The sequence below is a fragment of the Cariama cristata genome, unplaced genomic scaffold (assembly GCF_000690535.1).
Source record: "Cariama cristata isolate BGI_N322 unplaced genomic scaffold, ASM69053v1 scaffold10501, whole genome shotgun sequence".
Lineage (NCBI taxonomy): Eukaryota > Metazoa > Chordata > Aves > Cariamiformes > Cariamidae > Cariama > Cariama cristata.
In genome coordinates this window covers 1-21,750 of record NW_009598735.1, presented here as the reverse complement: position 1 = coordinate 21,750, position 21,750 = coordinate 1, and the positions used below count along the sequence as shown (strand labels likewise).

At 45.5% G+C, this 21,750-nt stretch overlaps 1 protein-coding gene across 1 annotated transcript in view; it reads right to left on the bottom strand.

Annotated features, from left to right (window-relative positions):
- The window catches only part of VWC2L (von Willebrand factor C domain containing protein 2-like), a 56,886-nt gene extending 37,646 nt beyond the window's left edge, over positions 1 to 19,240 (bottom strand). The window contains exons 1-2 of the mRNA XM_009709422.1: positions 18,830 to 19,240; positions 486 to 615 (exon numbers count right to left, since the gene is read on the bottom strand). Of these exons, the coding sequence (XP_009707724.1) occupies positions 486 to 615; positions 18,830 to 19,240 (541 nt within the window). The remainder of the gene's footprint in view (positions 1 to 485; positions 616 to 18,829) is intronic.
- Positions 19,241 to 21,750: the final 2,510 nt, after the last annotated feature.

Here is a 21,750-nt window from a genome sequence, read left to right as displayed (position 1 = left end):
AGCAGGACAATGAGGGCCAACGCTACACCCACAGACTCCAGCACACGGCTAATAACATCACAGGCTTGGTGTGTGTCTTACTGGCCCCAGTGGAAGTTTTGCCATTGATTTCGGTGAGTTTTCTCCTGGTCTTAGGTAATAACCATTGGTTTCTTAATTTAGGGTCAAAGACCCTCTCTTTTCTTATATACTTGATTTCCTGTTAGACTAATGATGAGAAAAAAGCAAAGACATGAAATGACTATCACCGATATCATGACTCAATCCTATAAAGCCTTACTCAAGTCAGCAACCCATCAGCTTCAATGAGAAGACACAGGCCAGGAAGGGCAGCCTTAATTTTCCCAGTTGCCACCTCGTACCTGAAGCCCACGCGCCAGCCTGTGCCAACAGAAGCAAACCTCCTGGCGATGCATCAGTAACAACATTTTAATAAAATGTTTCCTTTATATCTCTTTGTTAAAGCCAATACAGTACTTTCTTACCATTTTTGCAGACAGGACAACACTGTTCTGGTTCATAGACTGGGTTGACACACTCGGGAACTGCGCAGTCTGCTACAACACAGTGAACTTCATTGCTGGGCTCGCAGCGACACCATTCGCATGGCGAGGGCTAGGAACAAATCTAAAATTAGCCCATTTCCTCCCGTAGCTCACAAGTTTGCAACATTTCTATCTTGCCATGAGATAAACACATCAGCGTTCAATACCTCTTGACTGCATTCATTCATCATGGGTAATACAAATTAACCTATAGGACAAAATAGCAACATCTGAAATAGGCGACCAGAACATTAGAAAAACCAGTAAGCATGATACTCGTTTTCCCAGAGAGGGTGTAGGGTTTTTTAGCTTTCATGAGACTTTAGGACCCTTTGTCAAAAAGGCCGAGCTGAAGCCACGAGGCTGTACCTCTGCTCTACCCATCTGTTGTTATCTTAGACATTTGGCCGGCAGCAGAGCAGGATTTTTGGAAGAACACGAGTGGCGGTTCATCCCAAGAAGGGAGGACAGGGTGATTTTCCAGGCCATACTGATATCTCATGTAGACCACCACTGCCACAGCAAACCCCAAGCTGTCGGAAAGGTGCTGCTGGGGTGGTCCGTCCATCCATCAGCCTCTTGATGTGCTTTCACTCCTGCTTTTCAGCGCAGAGAACCGTATTGTTCTTGGGAGAGGCAAACCCATTTTATTCTGTGTTTGTGCAGCACCTGCATCAGGGGTCTGTAAGCACTCCCATAATATAACCATCAGATCTGGTCCTGGCTCCACTCCTGCCTCTTTCAACAAGGTTTGTGAGCAACTGCCTCACACACAGTATGTAAATAATTAAGAGCCTGAATAATTCTGCTGAAGTCAGGGAGTTGCGGATTAAAGCACCCAGCTAAATGGTTTCGTTTCAGCTCCATCAGTTCAAACAGGAATCTCTATCCACCTCCGAACAGTGGAGAGTTGTCACTGTCTCACCCTTTGAAAAGCTGTGGAAATCTGTTGAAAAATAGAAAGGGCAGTGTTTTAAGGTTCCTAGGGTCCTTGTGTGTGTGCAAGTGTGATGAAACAGACAGCAGAGCTAAGAAAGGAGAATAACAGGACAATTTGAAAGGAAAATAACTTCCTTTCAGCACCTGTAGGTTCAATATGTAACTCCCAACTCCTCGGCAACGGTAGATCCATCACTAGCACTTGAACGAGTACATGTGGGTATTGGAAAAAAATTCTGCTTTCTGTTGCATTGATGGCAATCTGCAGCAAGGGGAATTCCTCCATATCAAAAAAAAAAAAAAAAAGTGAGATGCAAAGGAAAGGAGGATTCATGTTTCAGACCCCAGTGACAGGTCACTCCTTTCTACAAGACAGATACAACCTATGAGCCCTGGATCTGGCAGGTAAAAAGCTTTTCAGTTCACCTCTAAGAAGCTCCATATGTTTTGAGTCAAATAATTTATTCCCAGGAAATTCATTTCTACCTAAAATGCACTAATTAAAGCCTCCCTTGCTTTGTCTCAGCATCTGCAGTCTATAATTCCCATCACCTCTCATTTGCTCACGGCTTTGGCAATTTAGATAAAATCAGCACTCCTTGAGCAAGAGAAGAAGTCTGTGGAGGTGGAATTCCTCTCTCTAATTATCTTTCCTCATTCAATCCTGCTTTGATTTCTGTCTGAAGCACCAGGAATCTAAATTCATTTGACTGACATTTCTTATTCAAGGCTATTTAATAAGAAGAAACAATACAGAAGAAAATAGACAGAACTATTTGCTGAGGGATCAATAAGAAAATTGCTGCTTTGTTTTTACTCATTTTAATCGCTAATTGTATGAAGCAGTACAACTAGATCTTGTGATTTGTGGAGGCTTTCACTGCCATATCCTTCAGGACTTGTCCCCGTCTTCACTACTACAGTGGCTGCAATGCTAAGAAATACGTGATGCATTGCCAGGACTGCAGCCCAATCTATGGCTTAAAGATGATCAGCAGAAGTAGAAGATGCCCCTGAACGACTCTGCAACCGAGTAAATGAGACATGACACACGCATCTTTTGCTTTCGCGTTGCTGGTGTAACCTGAAAATGACACCGTAATAAACCATGATGTTGCTTGACACTGAAAGCAGCTTTTCAGGAGGGAAAAACCGCACACAATTAAAGAAGGAAAGCACACCTCGGCGGTAAAAGGCAAGCGAACGAAAAGGCTGCTTTGGCATGAACCACAAGACTTTTCTCAGCCACCTCCTCTTTCCCGTCCTATCAAGTTCAAGGTACTTGGTCTTGCCTCTACCTCACCATTTTGTTCGCTTGCCAGCACCCCTTACTGTGGCTCTTACCCAGACGCTCACCTCCACAGGTGACTCCAGCCTTCCTGTCCACTTCTTTTATGAACGCCTGGGTACTCTCTCCCATGGGAGGTTCTCTGAGCTCTGATTTGCAAACCCCTGCCCCTTCAGAAAGGACTTTGCCCCAAGCACACTGACTGAGCATCTTTTTACCGGTGTCTGTGTGCTCTGCATCCCTGCTATTAATTTCCCTGGAGCTACCCTTTTTGTGGAATAACCACGGGACACTGGCCAAAAAAGTCCTCTATTTACATAGGTATCATGTAGACCAAGCGGCAAAATGACAAACTGGGAACCAGTGAAGAACAGAGAAGCAGTGAAAGATGTCCCAAAGTTTTGTTTCCTGATTCTTCCACCTACCTCATTTGCTCTTCTTTTCCTCCAGACCACAGCAGTTACTCTCCCGTGGTCAGTGGCATTCCCACCCGTGTGCTGCTGCTTCGCTTGCTCCCTGTCCCACTGCACGTACCGCTCACGATTAGCAGCGTCTCACAGGATTTGCTAGGCAGCTCCGACAATCTTTGCAAGTCCCAGAATCCAGATTTAAAGACTTATCTCTCATGGAAGAGTTTAGACTTTTGTAGCCACTGAAGGTCAAACATCAGCTAACACCAGTGCCTGAAAAGAAACTCTCATTCCTACCAAAAAACAGTACAGAGGGTTTCTGAAGTAAGAAGGAGAGAGGACACAAGTTGGATGCTATGGCATGGACAGTGCAAACGCTTTACTGGTGTCCCTTAAACTAGGAAAAGTGTTAAGATTAAAGGATCATAAAAGGCTTCAGCCAGAAGATGATTTATTCACTCCACCTGTCCACGGCAGAATAATCTTCGAAGACTCTCTAGGGAAGGATTTGTTAGGAAGGATTGCAAGAGATGCTGGTGCAGAAACATTCTTCTAGCCATTGTCCAAAAGGAAAGGATGTTCATGGTGCCCAGCCACGACATGGGTACATGTCCACACAACAACGGCATGGTCCCGTGCTGTTCAAATGGACCTATCATTAAACCCAGTCCTTTTGTAGAAGGTATCGGTAAGCATTTTGACTTGGGAAAAACAGTGCAAAGCACCTGAAATTCTTTTTACCCGATTTTCACTTACAACAGGAGTGGGAGCACTACCCCTCAGAACTAGTGAGGAAACATGTTCTTCAATATTGCTGTCAGGGCAGGGACCAAGTCGAGGCAAGCTGGTGCGAAGCAGACGTGGCCAACATCTAACCACCATTCAAGGGCTTTTGCGAACAGATGAAGCCGGACACAGAGCACAAAGGACCTTCTCGGTCTCAGCACTGACCCTGATTCACCTCTCCTTCAGCCAGTTGCTTCAAAGGGACCGAAGAAGCACAAGGATGTGGACCCTAAACACCCTTGTTTATAACCACACCTAAGACGACGGCCCAACTTCTATTTCTCTTCTGGGCTATTGATCTCAAGGAGGACCGTGACCCCAGGTTTGGCTGGGAGGGCAGGTTCATTCCCTGCTTCTAGCAGGGGATGGCCCCATCCCGCACAGCGAGGCAGCCGGAGGAAGGAGCCAGCACTCATCCGTTTGCGTGGCTGGAAGACCTTAGTCTCAGGTGATGTCAAATGGGAAACATCTGCAATCAGCAGAGTTTGTTAACAAAGAAAGAAGGAAGGAAAATTAAAAGAGAGAATAGAGAATACGCACGGCTAATAAAGATTTTATGTGCATGAGCACATAATGATAAACTTGATAGATGATATAAACAAACAAACGAAAAAGGCAGCAAAGGAAACAGAATGAAAAACAAGATACAGCCTGAGCAGGGGAAATCGGGAGGCCAAACAAGATGCGGATACCATACCTCCTAATCTTCACTCTTGTTCCCATACACACCAGCTCCCCACCATTTTCACCTTCTTTTGAGAAGCAGATGCCAGCACATGTAGGAATTATGACTGCTAACATCATCCAGCTACTCCGCACAGCGACAAGGGGCTCCCTCTCTTCTGGGGCTGGGTACCACGTGGGTCCATCTTTAGTCAGCTACTAGGTTTCATAAAACCACAGAAACTTCACACTTCTGAGAGGTCTACACTTCAGGGCTCCCGCAGGCCCCCAAGTCATCCAGAAGGACTGGCAGACAGACAGAGAGATTGCATGATCAAACAATTCTTCACGAAAATAGCCTAAAGTACTAATTCTTCTCAAACTTAAGGGAAAGGTGGAAAAAATAAAATGGAAAACTGAATTCAAAACTCAGTGTCTAAATCTACTCTTTTATGCTTTTCTACAGCTGAAGAGATCTGAATCAAACATTTTTTTAGACCAAGGTAGCTGGTACAATCACACAAGCAACCGATACACAAAACTTCAAGTTTTTAGGCAAGGTCTTGCAAGAAGTTTCTGCAAGGCCTAAGGTTTACTGCATCTGAGCCAGCTCATTTAGTCACAGAAATTCTCCTGTCCCAAATACCTACTGACCCTCACCTGCATTTCACCCTTAGCTCATGCCTTGTCCACAACTACAGCACCCTAAGCCACCTCCCCGCTGCCTCAAACACGTGAAAGACTTTTCTATAACAGGTAGATTGTCCGGCAAAAGCTTATGACTCAGTAGTAGATATTCTCCTTGAGAGAACGAAGGAAGCATATATATATATATATATATATGAAACATTATACTGTAGCTCTCCTCTTCTCTGCTTCCAAGAAGGATTTCTCTGTCTACACATCTGCTTGTCAATCACTCTTAGCTGCTTCTACACAAACACCTCTAGAGAGGTAGAAAGGGAGTGATTTACCTAAGACAAACAAAAAACTCTGAAGATGACATCTGATTTATACCTTTTCTTTACCTGTTTGTTCTGTCAATCAGAAGTAATTTTCCCCAGTTTTTGCTCTGCTGTCACATTCACCAGGCTGTGGTTTCCAAGCGCACTCATTTCAGACCTATATGTGGGCTGTCATCCAGCTCAGAAGAACTCTCGGACCAAGTTTTAAGGCTGCAGCCTCCTGTGATCAGCTGTGATTAATCCAGCTGGCTTCACTCAGACCTGGGATTTGGGGGTCATAGCCCTCCAGGAGCTGGGAAACGGTGCCCATTTTCCAAGCAGCCGCCTGAGAGCAAAGTGTGATTTTGCACCCAAATATTTCAAGAGCCAGTGGATCTCACTATCATTAAAACAGACTATATGCCGACCTGTTACTCCTTGAGACTTCCCACTCTATGAATTTAAATGCCAGCTCCTGATTTCCCCCAGGCACGTTTAGCACAGCCACTTCCAGAGACTTTGGGCCTCTCCTCACCTTTTCAAGAACGGACTGAATTGTGCCGTGCTTTCTCTGTACCCAAGTTTTCAGCTTCACAGAAGAAGGTTTACATCTTTTCTGGAGCTAGCACACAGGCTGCTCAAAGCTAGTCCAAATTCTTGCAATTGCCCTCTAGTCGTCTGTTCTGAGAGCCAGTTATCAGGATTTAGCGGGCTGCTCTCTTCCCCCTCCTTCCTGCACTCTCCAGCTAAGCTTGAAGAGGGTATTTGTACAAGAATGTCCCATAATCCCATACTGGAAGACTTCATCTCATTGACAAGGTCCCACAAAGTGGTCACATAAGGACCATGTCCTCGTGCTGTCTGACTGTTGCACAACAGCCCTTCATCAATTATACACAGCCACCAGCAAACAACTACAGAGCAATACAAACTTCACAACTACTAGATCACAAATACTTGACATTTCTTTTGAGGAAGGAAACAGAAAAGCTTCACGTAAGTGTTTACAACCATCTAATCATGTTACAACAGACACATACTGATCATCATGCAGGGGCTGTTCAAGATAGTAGAAGACAATCCAAGTATTTCCACTGAATTCAATAGACCTGCTATTGGGGCCGGTGATGCTTTTCAGAGTCATACAAGTATATTTACAAAATGGGCAGAATGACTGGAGGAATCTGCTTGGTTGACTGGAATTCAAAGTGGTGTATAACCAAGAAATGGAGCCAGCGGGCTTGCTTTCTGAGCCCCATGGAAACCCAAGGATCCATCACACCACAGCAAACGCAGGGCAGATGCCAGGGCTCTCTGTATCACTGCAAAGCGTAACCAGGCATGCTAACTCCCACCTCCTCTAAACACCAAAAAGGAAACGGTGCCTAAGTATATGCCTTTTCTAGATTACATTGCAAAGGGAAAAAATGCTTGTCGTGATAGTTTTACTGAATACGGAGTTGCAGTGCCCTTTGAGAACTTGAGTTCTTCCCCTTTGAGAACTTGTTAGAAAAAGAAGTGCAAACCCCTTAAAAAGAAGGAGATGCCATCATCTCCATTTCTAGTGCTGTCAAGGCGGTTTCGAATGCAATGGATCTAACCTGGTACTTCTGCACACATCTGTCAGTACCTTGCCTTAGATTCGGATCCACTAGCTGTATCCACATGCACCTCCCGCCTCCACGTCCCTGGGAAAGACTGGATGTGTCCCGTCCCCTGCCAGTGCTGGATTCCAAAGGAAGGAAAGCTGAAAACCATCACTGCTGCCAATCTCTCCATCTTTTCAAGAGACTGTGTGCCAGCACTCATAGGGATAATCACATTCAGCCTTCCCCCTCAGACAGGCTCGACTGCTGGCATCCTGCTCTATGTAGATGAAACAGCAGGAAAAGCAGAGCGAGGTAAAGTGAAGTCTGTCAAATTGGGCACTTACATCTTCAGAGTAGCTGTAACTTTTAATGACGCCAAGGACAATGGCAATTCTGATGGAAATTATTTTTGTAGCTACAGTTTCAGGTGGTGAATTTATTGGCAGGAAGCAAGAAAGGGAAGAAAGTTAAAAAGGACCTGATGAATAAAATCGGAGGCCAAAACGGTTTCCGCATTACGGCTGAGGTGGGAAGTCATAAACCAGGGGAGATGAATAAAAAAGAAACCGGGATAGCATTCATCAAAGATACTCCTGGAGTCGAAATTAGAATCATTTTCATTGTTATTGAAATTGCCTGTGATCTCAGGCAGATTAGCAGGAGATTGCAGGAGAGTTCAGAGAAAGCTTTCAACTGAGAAATTTTGCAGGTGCCAGACTGCAGAGAATGGGCTAGCTAGCGAGTCCCACCTGAAGGCGAGACTGAAATCAGCCCCTTTCTCGTCTGGGCTGCTCACTTTGCCTTTACTATTAGCGGAGCATAAAGCATCTAAATTGTGTTAAAAGTTTGGTAAATAGCTCGCGTGCGTGCATGCGCGCGCGCCAATACAAGAACCTGCATGGAGCAAAAATTTCACTCATTTTTGCCACTTACTTAAAAAAAATAAAAATCATCCATCCAGTTAGTGGAGACACAATATCAATTATGCTACAGAAATTGTAATGACTTGGACTTTCCATAGGTGGAAAGTTGCTCAAATAAACAATCTAGTGAGTGATTATAGACGAGTACAATCACTGAAAATGCCATCAGGTTGCAAATGGTTTTGCAACAGGAAAAAACTACTCAGTCATTAGGTAATTTCTTTGCAGTGAAAAACTGGAGCTGTATCCCACTTATATGGAGCACTAGCAATACAAATGAACTGTGCCATCCAAAAACTGAAAAATGCTTGCACCAGACTGCAGATTGGCTAAAACAAGGAGCTGGCTTCCAAGAAGCAGCAGAAGTGGATGCTGAGATCCTGTATTTCTAAGGGAGCCCCCAGCACACACACAAACATTAATAATGTAAGACTGAAACGAAATAACAAATTTCTCACTCAATAGAAACGACAAGAGAGACACAAATACATTACTGAAAACATTTTCTATGAATGGTGACTCCATCCTATACTCAAAGCAGCCCCGTCACAAGGAAGTTGAAGATGACTTGCCTATTTTCTTAGCCTACAGATGCCGCAGCTCTCCATCTAAAGCTCGGTTTTAGTTACCCCTAACTGCTGCTTGTCTATTCACAGCTACAAGAGTCTTTCCAGTAGGCTGGTGACCAGGCCTGAATTCTGCAGACGGAAAGCCATAAGGATGCTGTAATCCCCTGAGGTCATGTATACTTTTCTCCTCCCCAGATCAGGCCTGTCCGTACCTGGGAACAACATTATCCTTGCCATCATTTTGTAAAAATTCCTGGGGAGCTGCTAGAGAAGCACAGAAGATGGGTCTCACCAGGGGTATCCTGGGCCCACATCTGACAATTCAGGATTGGGCTGGCTTTAGGAGCTTTGTACTCATATATTTGCTAGGTGCCATACAACTTGATGGGTTTAAAAGGCTCCTGGAACCACGTCTGGATCTGGGGAGTGACTCCTCCATCAGCTGATGAGAGAGAGAGACAACCTTGAGCCGAGCCCTGGCCCTTTTTCCAGAGGAGCTGTGTCTCTGCAGTCTCATGGTTGCTTTTCTCTCCCGAGAGCGGCAGTGGAGCTTTTCGTAACGAGATGACTTTGCACTTCTTTCATAAGAACACTCTCTTTGTTTTGATATATGCCTCATTTTATTCCTTACAATAGTTGCACCTCACCTAGCCTGGGGCTAAGGGGACTGGAGTTCTCTATTACTTTGCTGATAATTTTTATGACTCTATTACAATCAGTTTTTAGTTCAGACATGCCCAGCGCACAGGGAACAGGACTCCTTTTACAAAGTTACAGATATGACAGATGGGACCGTGGCTCCAACATGCGATGCACGGCCCCATTCGGACACAGACAAAATGTTTGTGTGCGCTTCCCATTTGTTCAGCTCCTTTTAATATCAATAGGGAAAGCGAGCCCAGCTGGCAGCTTCCTGCTCTCCGTTCCCTCCCCGTCGGCTCTTCCAACGAAGGAGCCTTGTCTCGGGGAAAGCCTCCTGGGGCAGGAAGAAAGGAACCAAGGACCTGGTCAGAAAGGTGATCCCTTTTACGTGTGTTTTCCCTATACCTGAATTGGCCATTTCCTTCTTCTTTCACACCGAAAGATGGGAGAAGGTGGCAAGTTCAGCTCTTTGTACTAATAAAATACTGAATTTGTATTAAGGAGGTAGGTATAACATAACCAGCTACCACTGGGGAGGAGATTTGGATCTTGGTCCCATTCCTTCTCCCGCAGTTTTCTGTCTGGATTGTCAGATGTACTTTCCACAGCCATAGTACAGGCCAGGTAGATTTACACCAGTGATGGCTTCAGCCCTGTGGCTCTTTTACTCACAAGATACCCAGACGATGGCTGTTTGGCCGAACTGAAAGCAATCCTTGGAGGCAGTCCGCTTCATCTGGAGACAAGTTCCGTGTCCCCACGCCGCTCAGGCAGCTCGAAATCATCACCCCGGGCGCTGACTCCCAGCTGGGTCACAGCAGTCAAGGGCAGGGGTGAGCTCCTCTTGCTGCAGGCCCCACGCTGCAGATTTCAGTGCTCCATCACCCTCAGCCTCAGCGTTTCGCACAGTTTTGCACCTCTTGTGCCCTAAGGGAAGCCAGTGCCACCCCCGGTACCGCAGTAGGAGGTCCTGCGTCCCACCAGCACACCAACATGGTCCCACCTTCCCCCCCCGACGGAGCAGCTCCTTCCCGAACGCTTTGCTCTTGCTCCCCTCTGCAGAGCTCAGGATGCCCTCCAGCATCGGAGCTGGAGACAAGGGCTCATTACTGATCTCCATTAACACGCTCTGCTGCTGTATCGCCTTTCTCTCTTCCCAAGGAAAGACACGTTGGCTGAACCCAAGTCTATGTCCAAGGAGTGGTTAGGAGCTGACTTGCATTTTTTTCCTTTACGTTGCTGGGGGTACAGGTGCTTAAGCACCCACAATTACAACTACACGCACATCCTCTTCTCCTTTGCCGTCTCCAGGCCCTGCTTCAAAGCCCCGTCTTGCCAAGCAGTGCGTTGTGGTTGTACCCATGGGTTAACACCACATGTCTGCCCGGGTTTGCTGTGGTTTTGGTTTCTTTTGCTCTTGGGCTTTGACACCGGTCCTGTTTTCATTGCGTGTGGAGAGGTTGGAGAGGGGCAAACACATGGTATCAAATACTGACTTGTTCCTGGTTGCTTTTTCTCTCTCATTCTAGATGATTTCCAGAGGTCCCTTCCAACCCTGACCATTCTATGATTCTCCATTATCTGTACTTTTTTTGATAGCCTAGCCTAACTTTTACTTTTCTGGCAGCTGGCAAGGTAGATTAGGCTTCCTGGGAGCTCCCTCGGGCAAATCCTTCTCTCAGGTCAGCATCACGCAACCTCCACAGAGGAGTATCTACCTGGTACCAACCTTTACACCAGTGTAACATCCCAATGGGCTGCTCGTGATCCAGGAGCTGCAGCAGTTCACAGCAGCGGAGAACCTGTCCCACCTGCCCTACAGAATAAAGCAGCTCTTTACCAGCTGGCACTATGGCAAAGGCATTTTCCAAATTCTCCTGTGTGCCCCTTGTATCCAGTTGGCATTGCTGAAACCCTCAGGAGAGAAGCCAACAGGGTCTGGGAGGTTTCTGTCCCTCGGGGGATGTTATCACATGTGGTTACGGGCCCAAGCTGGCAAGGATGTGAAACGAAAATGGCTTTGAACAGGTTATCAGTGATAAGAGAAGATGCTGGGGTCTGCTAAGACAGGGAGCACACTGGGTTAACCCTCCGTCAGAAAGGTTCTCCTGCCTGGGATGACCACGGTTAACAGACTGAGAGATTCCTCGCTTTGAGGAGCTGCTTCAAACCCTAATGCTCCTCCAAGCATACCGATTTTATTATAATTCCCAAAGAATTACCTCTGAATTGTACCACAGAACAAAGAGTAAGGAAGCCTAACATCACATGTATTTTTACTTTGCAACTAGAGCTAGCGTTGTCACTACATGATTTATCTAATTATAGTCTTAAAAACAATAACTCGGATAATTAGCTAATTGAGCATTATTTTTAATGAACGCCATTCCGCATAAAGCACATTCCAGCAGCAACAAACGCACACCTGCACTTCCCCTCGCTCTGGCAGGAAACGGTTTTCCAAAAAACTTCGCACCAATGATCTGCCAGTACTTCTACAGATCCTTTTCCCCAAGCTGACGACCTGAGGACCTCACGCTCACCAGCCCTACAGAAACATCTCGGGTGACAGAGATGGACATCGCTTGGGAGAGCCAAGGGACAACCGCTTCTCTCCTTGGCCTCACTGAGCATCGTCTGGCACAATAACAAAGCCTCAGACTTAATTTTACCACTCTTGGAAGGAGCTGGTAACAGTCGCATGTACTACACATTCCATTTTCTTAACAGCGCGGCTCCCGCAGCGATGGAGGGGAGAGGAAGTGCCAGAGCCTCTTCTCCGGCTGTGCACAGATATCTCCTCTCTTTCTGTAGCTCTCTGGACAGCCCCCAGTTCTGGAAGCAAGCAGAGCCGATGGGCTATTTTCTGGAGCAAGTAACTGAAAGCCCAGCCACAGCTTTGGTGGTACAAATGTTGGGCACGTGTTAATTCCTGTATCGTATTTACTGGAAAAATACCAAACCCTTGGGCTTGCACGTGCAGGCCAAATTCTGCACTGTGCTCCCACACCGGTGCACTGTGATTAAAACACGGGGGCTTGTGCTTAATTCCTGGTGATTTTGAATGATGCTGATGCTCAAGTTTTGGGTGTCATCTGTTTCACTGGGGAGCTTTGAGAGAGGACGTGTGTAGCACAGCCAGCGTCACTGAGCTCTGAGCTTTTGGGGCCTCCATGTCTTACCGTGATCTGAGGAAAACAACAGCACGGATGTTTTGTAGCCAAATTCTGAACACAGCCCATCTTCTTTCACCTGTTGTAATAACATACTTGTGCCTAATGTAATATATATGTTATAGAATCAGTAGCTAAGTACAGAGCATAATTTAAAAAGTAGCTATCGCTATAGATCAATATGTGACATGCCTATCTATTTTAGTATGTTTTCCTGGTACAAATTATGACAGAAATACAGTAAGTCAGTAATTTCAGATTCCTTTGCATAGACATTGTCACTGTAATTTTGCCAGGAGGAAGATAATAAATCATACTTTTCCATCTGACTGATGTTCTGTTTCCCCTGTCTGATTTCAACGGCTGTATGCTATCTTCAGAGCTGGCATTGTTCATGGCTCCTTTTATTAAAGCACAGGCACGTTATTGAAATTTCTTTTGTATTATGATTTTCTAGCCGTACGTGAAATTGCAGAACACACAAGAATAATAATAACATAAAAAAAGCGCCCCATTTGTTTGAGTCATAGTAGAAAAAAACCCGGCTGCACACATCTTGGAGAGAAAAATGCCAATATTAAAATTGGGGCCCCATGCTGCCTTGGGTTAGTAATCAGTTTCTTGGAATTCCTGAGCAAAGACGTAAAAACTACTAGTGATTTGGATGACTGGTTTAGCATACTACCAAAAGGTTTTAAAAATGCTAGTTCTTACAATGATTAGCTTGCCATGGTTTGAAGGCTTTCCAAGATTCACCAGCAAACTGAACACTCGTCTAACAGAGGAGAAAACTCAGGAAAGAACCTTCCTTTTCAGCACCCCAGGCACCGGATGGTTGCACACTTCCCCCCCTCACCTTCCCTTCCAACCCAGGGCTGCAACAAACTCTGGTTTTTCCCCTAAAACAGCACCAGCCCATCAGTAACGCCCTTGGAACGGCCCAAGTGTTCCAGCCAGGTTTGACAAGGGTGCTCTCCCAGGCTGGGTAACAGCGCTCAGAGCAAGGCCACAGCTTGCACCACTCAGTTTCTATTTCTGGCAGGGTTCTGCGGGTGGGGAATCCCTTTTTGGTTTCATATCCTCCTTTTCTCCGGTGGTAGAACGGACACACTGCACTTCAGGGATCGAGGGAGGCTGGGATGGCAGCTGAATACACTCTTGCATGTGCTAACACCTCTTGATGAGAGGTCTTATTTTGTTAAGTTATATTGAGATAATTGCCTTAATAAAACATTTTTAAAGAGCATTAACAAAGGAGAAGGAGGTGCCACTATTCGGAAGTAAAGATTTCCATAATGAGCTGAGAATTAGTATATGATAATGCCACACGTATATAGTCCCTCATTTATTTTGGATTCTGATTATACCCCGAAGATCCCTGTTAGAGCTGTGATCCCTACTGTGCAAAGTGCTGCTCCAGAAGACATAAAGTCAGTGAGATACAGAAGCCCTAGCTGAAGGATTACAGATGATTTGTGGGCAAAACAAAGCAATGAACATAAGACGCAGTGGCAGGAAACATGAGAAAGAAAAATAAAGTAGAACTCCAGCAGTGAAATCCTGGCTCTTTTCAAGTCAGTGGAGATTTTGCCCTAGAATGAAGCTAAAATTTCCCCTTTTCCTGTTCTCTCTTTACCCCCCCCCACCTTTTTTTTTCAGTACAGAGGCCGGCCCAGGGGCAAGGGTTGTTCTCCCATCCCTCCATACTTGTGCTTGATGCAAGGGACAAACATTTGGACATCATCTAGGGACTTTTTGAGCGAGGATGGGTTTGGGAGCAGTGAAAGTAGAAGGGGAGAAGACAAGCAGGTGGAGAAGTCCTTGGGAAAGGCAGGCAGATGAAAGGCAGCAGCAGAGGTTAAGCACTGGCAGAGCCAATGGCTGAAGAAATTGCAGCTCTGTGCTTGGCAGAAAGCAGGGCGGCCACTGAAGAGCACCCAAAAAACGTTCTTCATGTTCAGAGCTGTTTCCAAGCTCAAGCTCACAACTGCAGGCTGAAGTTGCTCTTCTGACCTGAACATTACCGGGAAGGCCAAGTTGTGATGCCAAAACCGCTCATGTTCCCACCCAAAGGATAACTCGCCCAATGTCATGCCAGGCAAATGGAGGTATTTTAGCGTCTGTGCCTCGAAAATTTCTGCCATTGACTTTGAGAAGGATGGCACCATGCTATCAAAACCCATGTCACTGGGACTCACTCTCCAGCAGGGACAGGGAGCAGTTCCTGCCTGAGGGTCTACAACGAAGAGAACTTTCAAGATGTCAGCTTGACAATCTCTTGTGAACAGATTGTTCCTTCCCCAGCAACGGTATTTTGCTACATATTCTGGATCCGCCTGTAATGGGTGGTGAGAGATCTAGGAAATTCAGAAATGATTAGGGACTGTCCAAATGACAACCTAATCCTCTTCAAACGGCTCCTAACTGTGCCTACAAATACACCTTAACCACACCGTCAACTACATTTCTCAGATGTGGGTAGGTATGTGCTTTTCTGTCAGCAAGTTATGCGAGAGAGTAAAAACTAATCAGCATGTAGGAAAACTGTTGTCTCACTGACATTTGCACGATTTCTCCACAAGCTGCCAATGAACATCCATCACGCCGGCGGTACACTGTCTCCTGAAGTTTATATAAGCTGCTGTCTGGGAACATTCATTTAAAACACAACTATGTCTACTTACAATAACTGAGACCGCACTCTGAGTTGTTACTTGCTTGTTTTCTCTCTCTGGGAAGAAAGAGGAGGGTTAACAACCTCCCTGAAAGATCTCTGCTAGTACAGGCGAGCGCGGAGCACTCGGGACTCAGACCTTAACCTCCAGGACTGAAATCAAAACACGGCTGATGCGTGGGAGAAAAAGCAAGCTGCTAAGTGACCCCGAGAGGCCCTGCCAGATCCCTCTGGAGAAAACAGAGAGACTGCCTGAGACTCGCAGCATCCTTCACACCTTCCCTGCAGCCATCACAGCTGCCCGTCGCCCCGCGTTTGCCTCCAAGAGGGACCGGAGGAGACCCAAGAGACCAGATTTGAGGTTGACAAGGAGAGATGGGGAAAATGAGATGGGAAAGAGAGAGGTGGATCCCAGTAAAAGCCACCAGACTTCCCCTTTCTCCTGCCTACTGCTCCACACAGGAATCAAAATCCTGAACACTGGGCAGCAATCTATACGTTAGACACATTTGAGTCAGATCTCCATTCCCATTAGAGAGACCGTGCTGACCTTTTCTGCGGAGGTTTCCAGGGGGAACCGCAGCCTCGGCCCAAGTTGGGGATCAGTCCCAGTCAAACCAAGGAGATGGGGCAGGCTCCGTACGGGCAGCTGGGGCCCAAAACCCACAAAGATCTCCCAGGACCCATAACAGAGCTATGAAGATGCTACATGGGGTTACTAAACCATCTGCCAGGGACACAAGGTTTTACAAAAGGATACAAGAAAAACTACAAATGGGTTTAGATGTACAATTGAACTTCACTTCAGCATTTCATTTGTACGTGTTAATGATTTAGGGGCACAAGCATAAACATTTGGACAGCTGTCTAAGCTAGATGGCTTGTTGTCATGTTTACATTTTGTGCTTATGATTGTTATGAGTCAAAAAAAATCAGAGGTACAAGATCAGTTCACTAGAGGAAAGCTAAATATTCAAGAAATAGGCCTTTATAACTACTCCTTTACCCTGAGATAGTCAGTTACTGTCAGTAGTACGAAACAAAAGATGAAATTGCATTTGGATTTCTCACCTCAAACCTAAACAGAAATCTAGAAACAAGACAGGAAAATTCTCCCAAACGGAAACCTCTCACAGATTTTGATATCCTAGAGAAAAAAAATTTCCTAGAGAAAAAAAATAAATGCTAATTTGTGAAAGATCAGACAGTTGAAATTTCTACAAGATGAGTCAGTCCTGGCACACACACACACAGAGACACATACTTGCAAAAGATTTTTAAATGGAGGTTAATTTGAGCTGTAACTACGCAGCAACAAGCACTTCTACGGATGATGATTTGGAACCTACATATTAGCAAAAGTAAATCAGGTGGGTGAAAGGGTTACGAGCCCACGTAACACAGTGCCTCTGTTGCCACTGAAGGCAGTCTGGTTTTGAGTCAGAACGACTGGAGAAAGCCTCTCCTCTTTGACTGGAATGGACTTGAGAAAGTTTGCAGACCTTATAAATTCAACAGGATGAGAGCTCAGAGCCTGTAAAACCTATGAACTCCCCAGAATTCCACCTGTGGAGACAGCAGGTAAACTCTTTGTTCCCTAGAAGTAAACACCAAAATGTTTGGATGATTCAATGAAGTCAAGATTTCACTTCATAGCAGCAGTTCCCTGAATCTTGAAGTTCTGTCCTCCCTATAGCATTTATAAAGTCATAGTTCACAGGCCCTCCTTTTTTTCCCCCAAAACACCCCTGGAAGTGCACAGTAATCTTCCATTGCCTGAATCTCTTCCACTACTTAGAGGGGGGAAAAAAAAAAGTTCACTATTTATTGCAGATAAACACATAGATTTAAAAAAAAAAAAAAAGTTTTCTGCCCTGTGCCACAAGGTATCAAGCTCTCGACAAAACACAGGTCCAGGTCAAAAGCTCAACTGTCAACTAAATTAAGTCTGAAGGTTCTCACATCAGTCCTGGACTGAAGGTTACCGTGTGCGAGAGTGGCGTGCCACCATCTGCTTTGTGTTTCTCGGAGGATACTGGAACGTCGCTGTCCATGCAACACCCCGTTTTTGAACACAGCAAACAATGAACCAGACTGCTCTAACTCTCTCTAACAGCCTTTCACCCCTAAATTCTCTTTCTCTATCCTTTGATCCGTTATCAGGGTGCAATTATTTCTTTCCGGAAAAGTTATCAGTACTTTTGTACTTCATTTGCATGCAAAAGATACTCTAATGAGAAGATCCATCTCATTATTTCCCACTGAAATCTCTCCAAAAAGTCCTTGTGACTTTCTCCTTCCTAAAATCTCTCCAAAAAGAGTCCTCATAACTCTCACGTAAGAACCTGACCTTGTGTCAGAATTACACCGAGGTGTGACATTTCATCGCCTGACAACTCAGCAGCCAAAATGGGACCACTGAAGCATGGATGGGATGTGGGATGAAGTTGGGCTAGGCCTTTCTAGGGCAAGAAGAAACTGCTACTTAAGCAGTTCACAAGATCAGCATTTTCACGTTCCTCTGCAAAGCAAGGCAGAGAACAGGCCGATCAGGACGGCCCTCAAGGAGACGTTCTTCATGCATTTATTTTGCCTTGTGTCTAGGACATTAAACTGTCTTCCCCATACTGAGTGACTGCAGTTACAGGTGGACAGAAAAAAGACGAACATAAACCATATAGGATAGAAGAAAGGAACTAAATACCACCTTTGCTGAACATGACGATAGCTGGGAAAAAGGAAATTGTGATCTCTGTTACCAAGAACTTGTGAAGTACACAGACCTATATGGAAGTATTTTCATTGCCAGAAAAGAAAATAAATCTGCAAGTGGATAATGAGATCAGGCACACAGCCATGAAGAGTTATAGGCTGCTCTTAATTATGGAGATACGAGTCTTAAAGCCATGTGACCTGAGAGAACAAACTCATGTATACCTATTGCTTTTACAGACCCTGTTTGTCACTGCGAAATGCTATTTTCCTTAGCAGAATTGAAAACATGCAATCAGACTCATTAGAATGAGAGTTGCAGGTTGTTTAAAGGGTAAGGGATTTTGAAAATCTGGTCTTATTTTTAAGATACGTTCCAGAAGGATTATTTCTTTACAGCATTCCTAATAGGAACTCAACCATCACAATTAAACCTCATACGTCTCATTACTTGAGACGGTCATCCGCCTAGGAACTCGTCTTCTGCCATTCTAGACAGCCTTATCACAGTTGAAATGAACTGATTAAATACAGCTTGCAATCTACTTACTTGCATCCTCATACAGTCATGAGTAACAACTCTCAGTACCATGCCATCAGTTTTTGCTATCCAAATTGGAAAAAGGGTTCTCAAAAAGCACTCAGTATTGGTTTACCACTTTTTTTACAGACACCGCTGGCAGTCCAACCTGACTCACGCTATGAGCAAAGAGGGAGGTTGTCCGGAGTAGCAGATTTAGAGGGCTGGCATTTCAGGGTGGGGGTTTCACTGACCCCGGCCCTCAGTGAGTGCGCACAAGGGGGGAGATGGCAGCTTTTACGTTAGCCAGACCTGCGTGACAGCCAAAAAGGACTTCAGCTTTAGCACCAGTAAATAGCAGTAAGCAAATACTGAGTGCCTTTGAGAGTCCCCAACAGAATCACAATTCCTAGAGCATACTAATATTAAATACTGAAGAAAGGCTTTCATACCTTGAATTCCTCCAAGATTTTGTAATTTTTCCCATGATATTCACAAAAGTTTTTCACTTCTTTGCATTCTGGACAGCATCCATTGTGTTCCACTTTTGTGCACTTTGGGTGGATTTTAGGGCATTCTGGTTGATCGCAAACAGGTCCATCCTCAGTACAGACACAGGGACAGTTGGAATGTCCCGGGAAAAACCGTTCTCCCAGTTTGTACACAAAGCCACTGTCATCCACACAGCCCTTCCCTCGGTAGTCATCAAAGATCAGATTGTCATTACTGGAGGCCTGGTCCCCTTCATCAGCAGGGTAGTCTTCATGACTGATGGCAGCTGGAGTGACCAAAGCAGGGATTATAAACAGAAGTATCCAGGCTTCATGGATATGAAGAGCCATCCCCCTCCTCTGCCTCTCCATGGGATCTCACTGCCAGACAGGAACAGCTGCTTCCATAGGGAGACCAGTGTTGTGGTCTGAAAACAAATATTTTTAAGTGAGAACAAACTCAAAATTCTACGGAATACTGACTTATAAAGGCAATAGTTTCAACCAGCAACCAAGAATAAATCAGTGCTTTCAAGCTGCACAGATAACTATCACCGCTTCATTTGAATTAAGCCTCTTCTCAATTATTGTTAAAGTGAATAAAGCGTATGAAACACATAGATTAGACACACATGCCTGTAAGCATATACCCACAAAGTATCTCTATAGAAATGGTGGTTCACAGAATCATCTAATTTTTACTTTCCTCATTCGTGCAGTTGAGTTTTCTGATGCACCAGAAATTAAACTAGCTGCCTGATATCGCATGGTGATGGGCAGCTCAGAGGGATTTGAACCCAAGTTTAAGCACGGTCTTAACCTCCTGCTGTAGCCACTGTCCCTCTGTGCTAGGCACGGCGCACAGCCCACTTCATTAAACTGGGGTGGGAAACCTGAGTCGAAAAATGAGATAAGCATAATCTGTAGGTAGATCTGCATCCAATACGAAAGATGGTGCTCGGTTATACTTGGTCTGTGAGAGGTGGAACAGTACAGAACTTTATGTACAGCATTGCTGAAGAGGGACTACCAACCCGGCCCAGCCCGCAGCAGGTACGTATCATCCCGACAGAAGCAAAGATGTAATTCACCTTCTCCATTATTCAGCATTTCAGTAATTCCCAGAGAGAAACGCAGAGAGCACGATGTTAAATGCCCGTGTAACGCATGGCGCTGCTGAGATTTGTTTGTCTGATTAAACTGGAGCCTTTCGAAAACTTTGGGAGCAATGCAGCATGGCCCGACCTTTGGAGAGCTCTGCTGAAGCGGTCGAGCCCAGGACTGACCCAGAGAGGGAGAGGAGCTTTGCATCGCTCCCAGAGAGAGTCAGCTCCAGCCGAAGGCTCCGCGTGTGTACGTACGTGTGTGTGTGTGCGTGCGTGTTACTGGCTGCCGGCGGTGCCACATCACTGCCACCGACACACCGTCCTGCCTGCACACCAGCCAACAGCCGGTGCCACCCCAGCACCAAAATGGTTTCTGACCTCTCTTAAGACAATTGGGCAAAGTATTACACGAAACTTTCAAATGAGATGAAAAATTAGCATTACGTGGATTGAGGAACGATGGAGGCAGTTGCTGGCACAAACCAAAAACGGACTGTTTGGTTGTGCGTGTCGTTCCTTTTCTTCCCCTGTTCCCATAGTGTGCACAGACAGGCACCCGGAGTATAGACAAACATGCATTAACCTACACACCCAGGGAAACACGTACCCCCCCTCCACCCCTCTGGGAGATATTCTTTATGTAGCGGGATTTTCGGTGGACTGCAGATGCTCGGCAATTAACTCCCCCTTAATTGAAGCAAAAAAGCAGCAGCAGGAGAAGAAAGCTTTAATCCTAGAGAAGCAGCTAAGGGATCCTGTTGACAAAGCAGTTTTTCCAAAGCCACAACAGAGGGAGACACCGGATATTACACAAGCTTTATCAAATTCAAAAGATATCTTCTTAATTGAAGTACTAGCTACGTTTCCATCGCAAGGACTATGCACCCTGTTACTACTATCAGCAATATCTATTGTAACACGTTGTTTGGAAATCAAGTGATTCATGCAGATACGGCTGCTTTACGTACCTACAGAGCAGAGAATCTCGCCCACCTAAATGCTACAGGTAGGCTGCAACATTGCAGGCTGGTGGGCATTTAGGGGGGGAAAAAAAAAAGCAAATGCAAATGAAGTAATTAATGTCTGAGGAAATGTGCAACAATCGAGAGAATCTGTTGAAGTTTGATGAGAAAGCTCTCCAAATTATTTAAAAAAAAAAAAAAAAAAGTTCTCCGAAGACCATAAATAAGACCACTATATTTTGCTACAGCATCCGAGACGTCCCACAGCAACTCCCAAGCCCTGGGCTCAGCGGCGATCCTGGAAATCAGACAGACTGCGGACGTCTCGCACGGACAGATTTCAACAAGTAAACAAATGCTGCTCAGCTCCGAATTAGTTTCCAGCTGAACTTTCTCATCATTTCTCATCATGAGAGAGGCCAGGATCGTAGGTAAGTCTCCGAGTAAAACATTTCCATCCACCTTCCCTCACCCCAAGTGAATAATTTACACTTACCTAATCAGGCTCGATCTGAAAGCTGAAAGGGGTCACAGGCCAACATGGACTAAAAGGTTAAAAGCAGATCAGTGAAAGCAGGTCCTCCGAATCACATTTCCAGTGTTGACTCACGGACAATCCCTTTTCCTCCACCTCCCATCGCCAACCACGGGAAAGCGGCAGCCCAGCAACCACAACATGAGAATTAAGCTTTAACCCAGGGTTCAGGATTCAAAGGGAGCAGCGGCGAGGCGGTCCGGAGGCAGGGATGCCGCGGAGAAACCCCGATGCCAGCAGCACAGTCATCGCGGCGAACTTGGGCTGGATTTCCTCAGG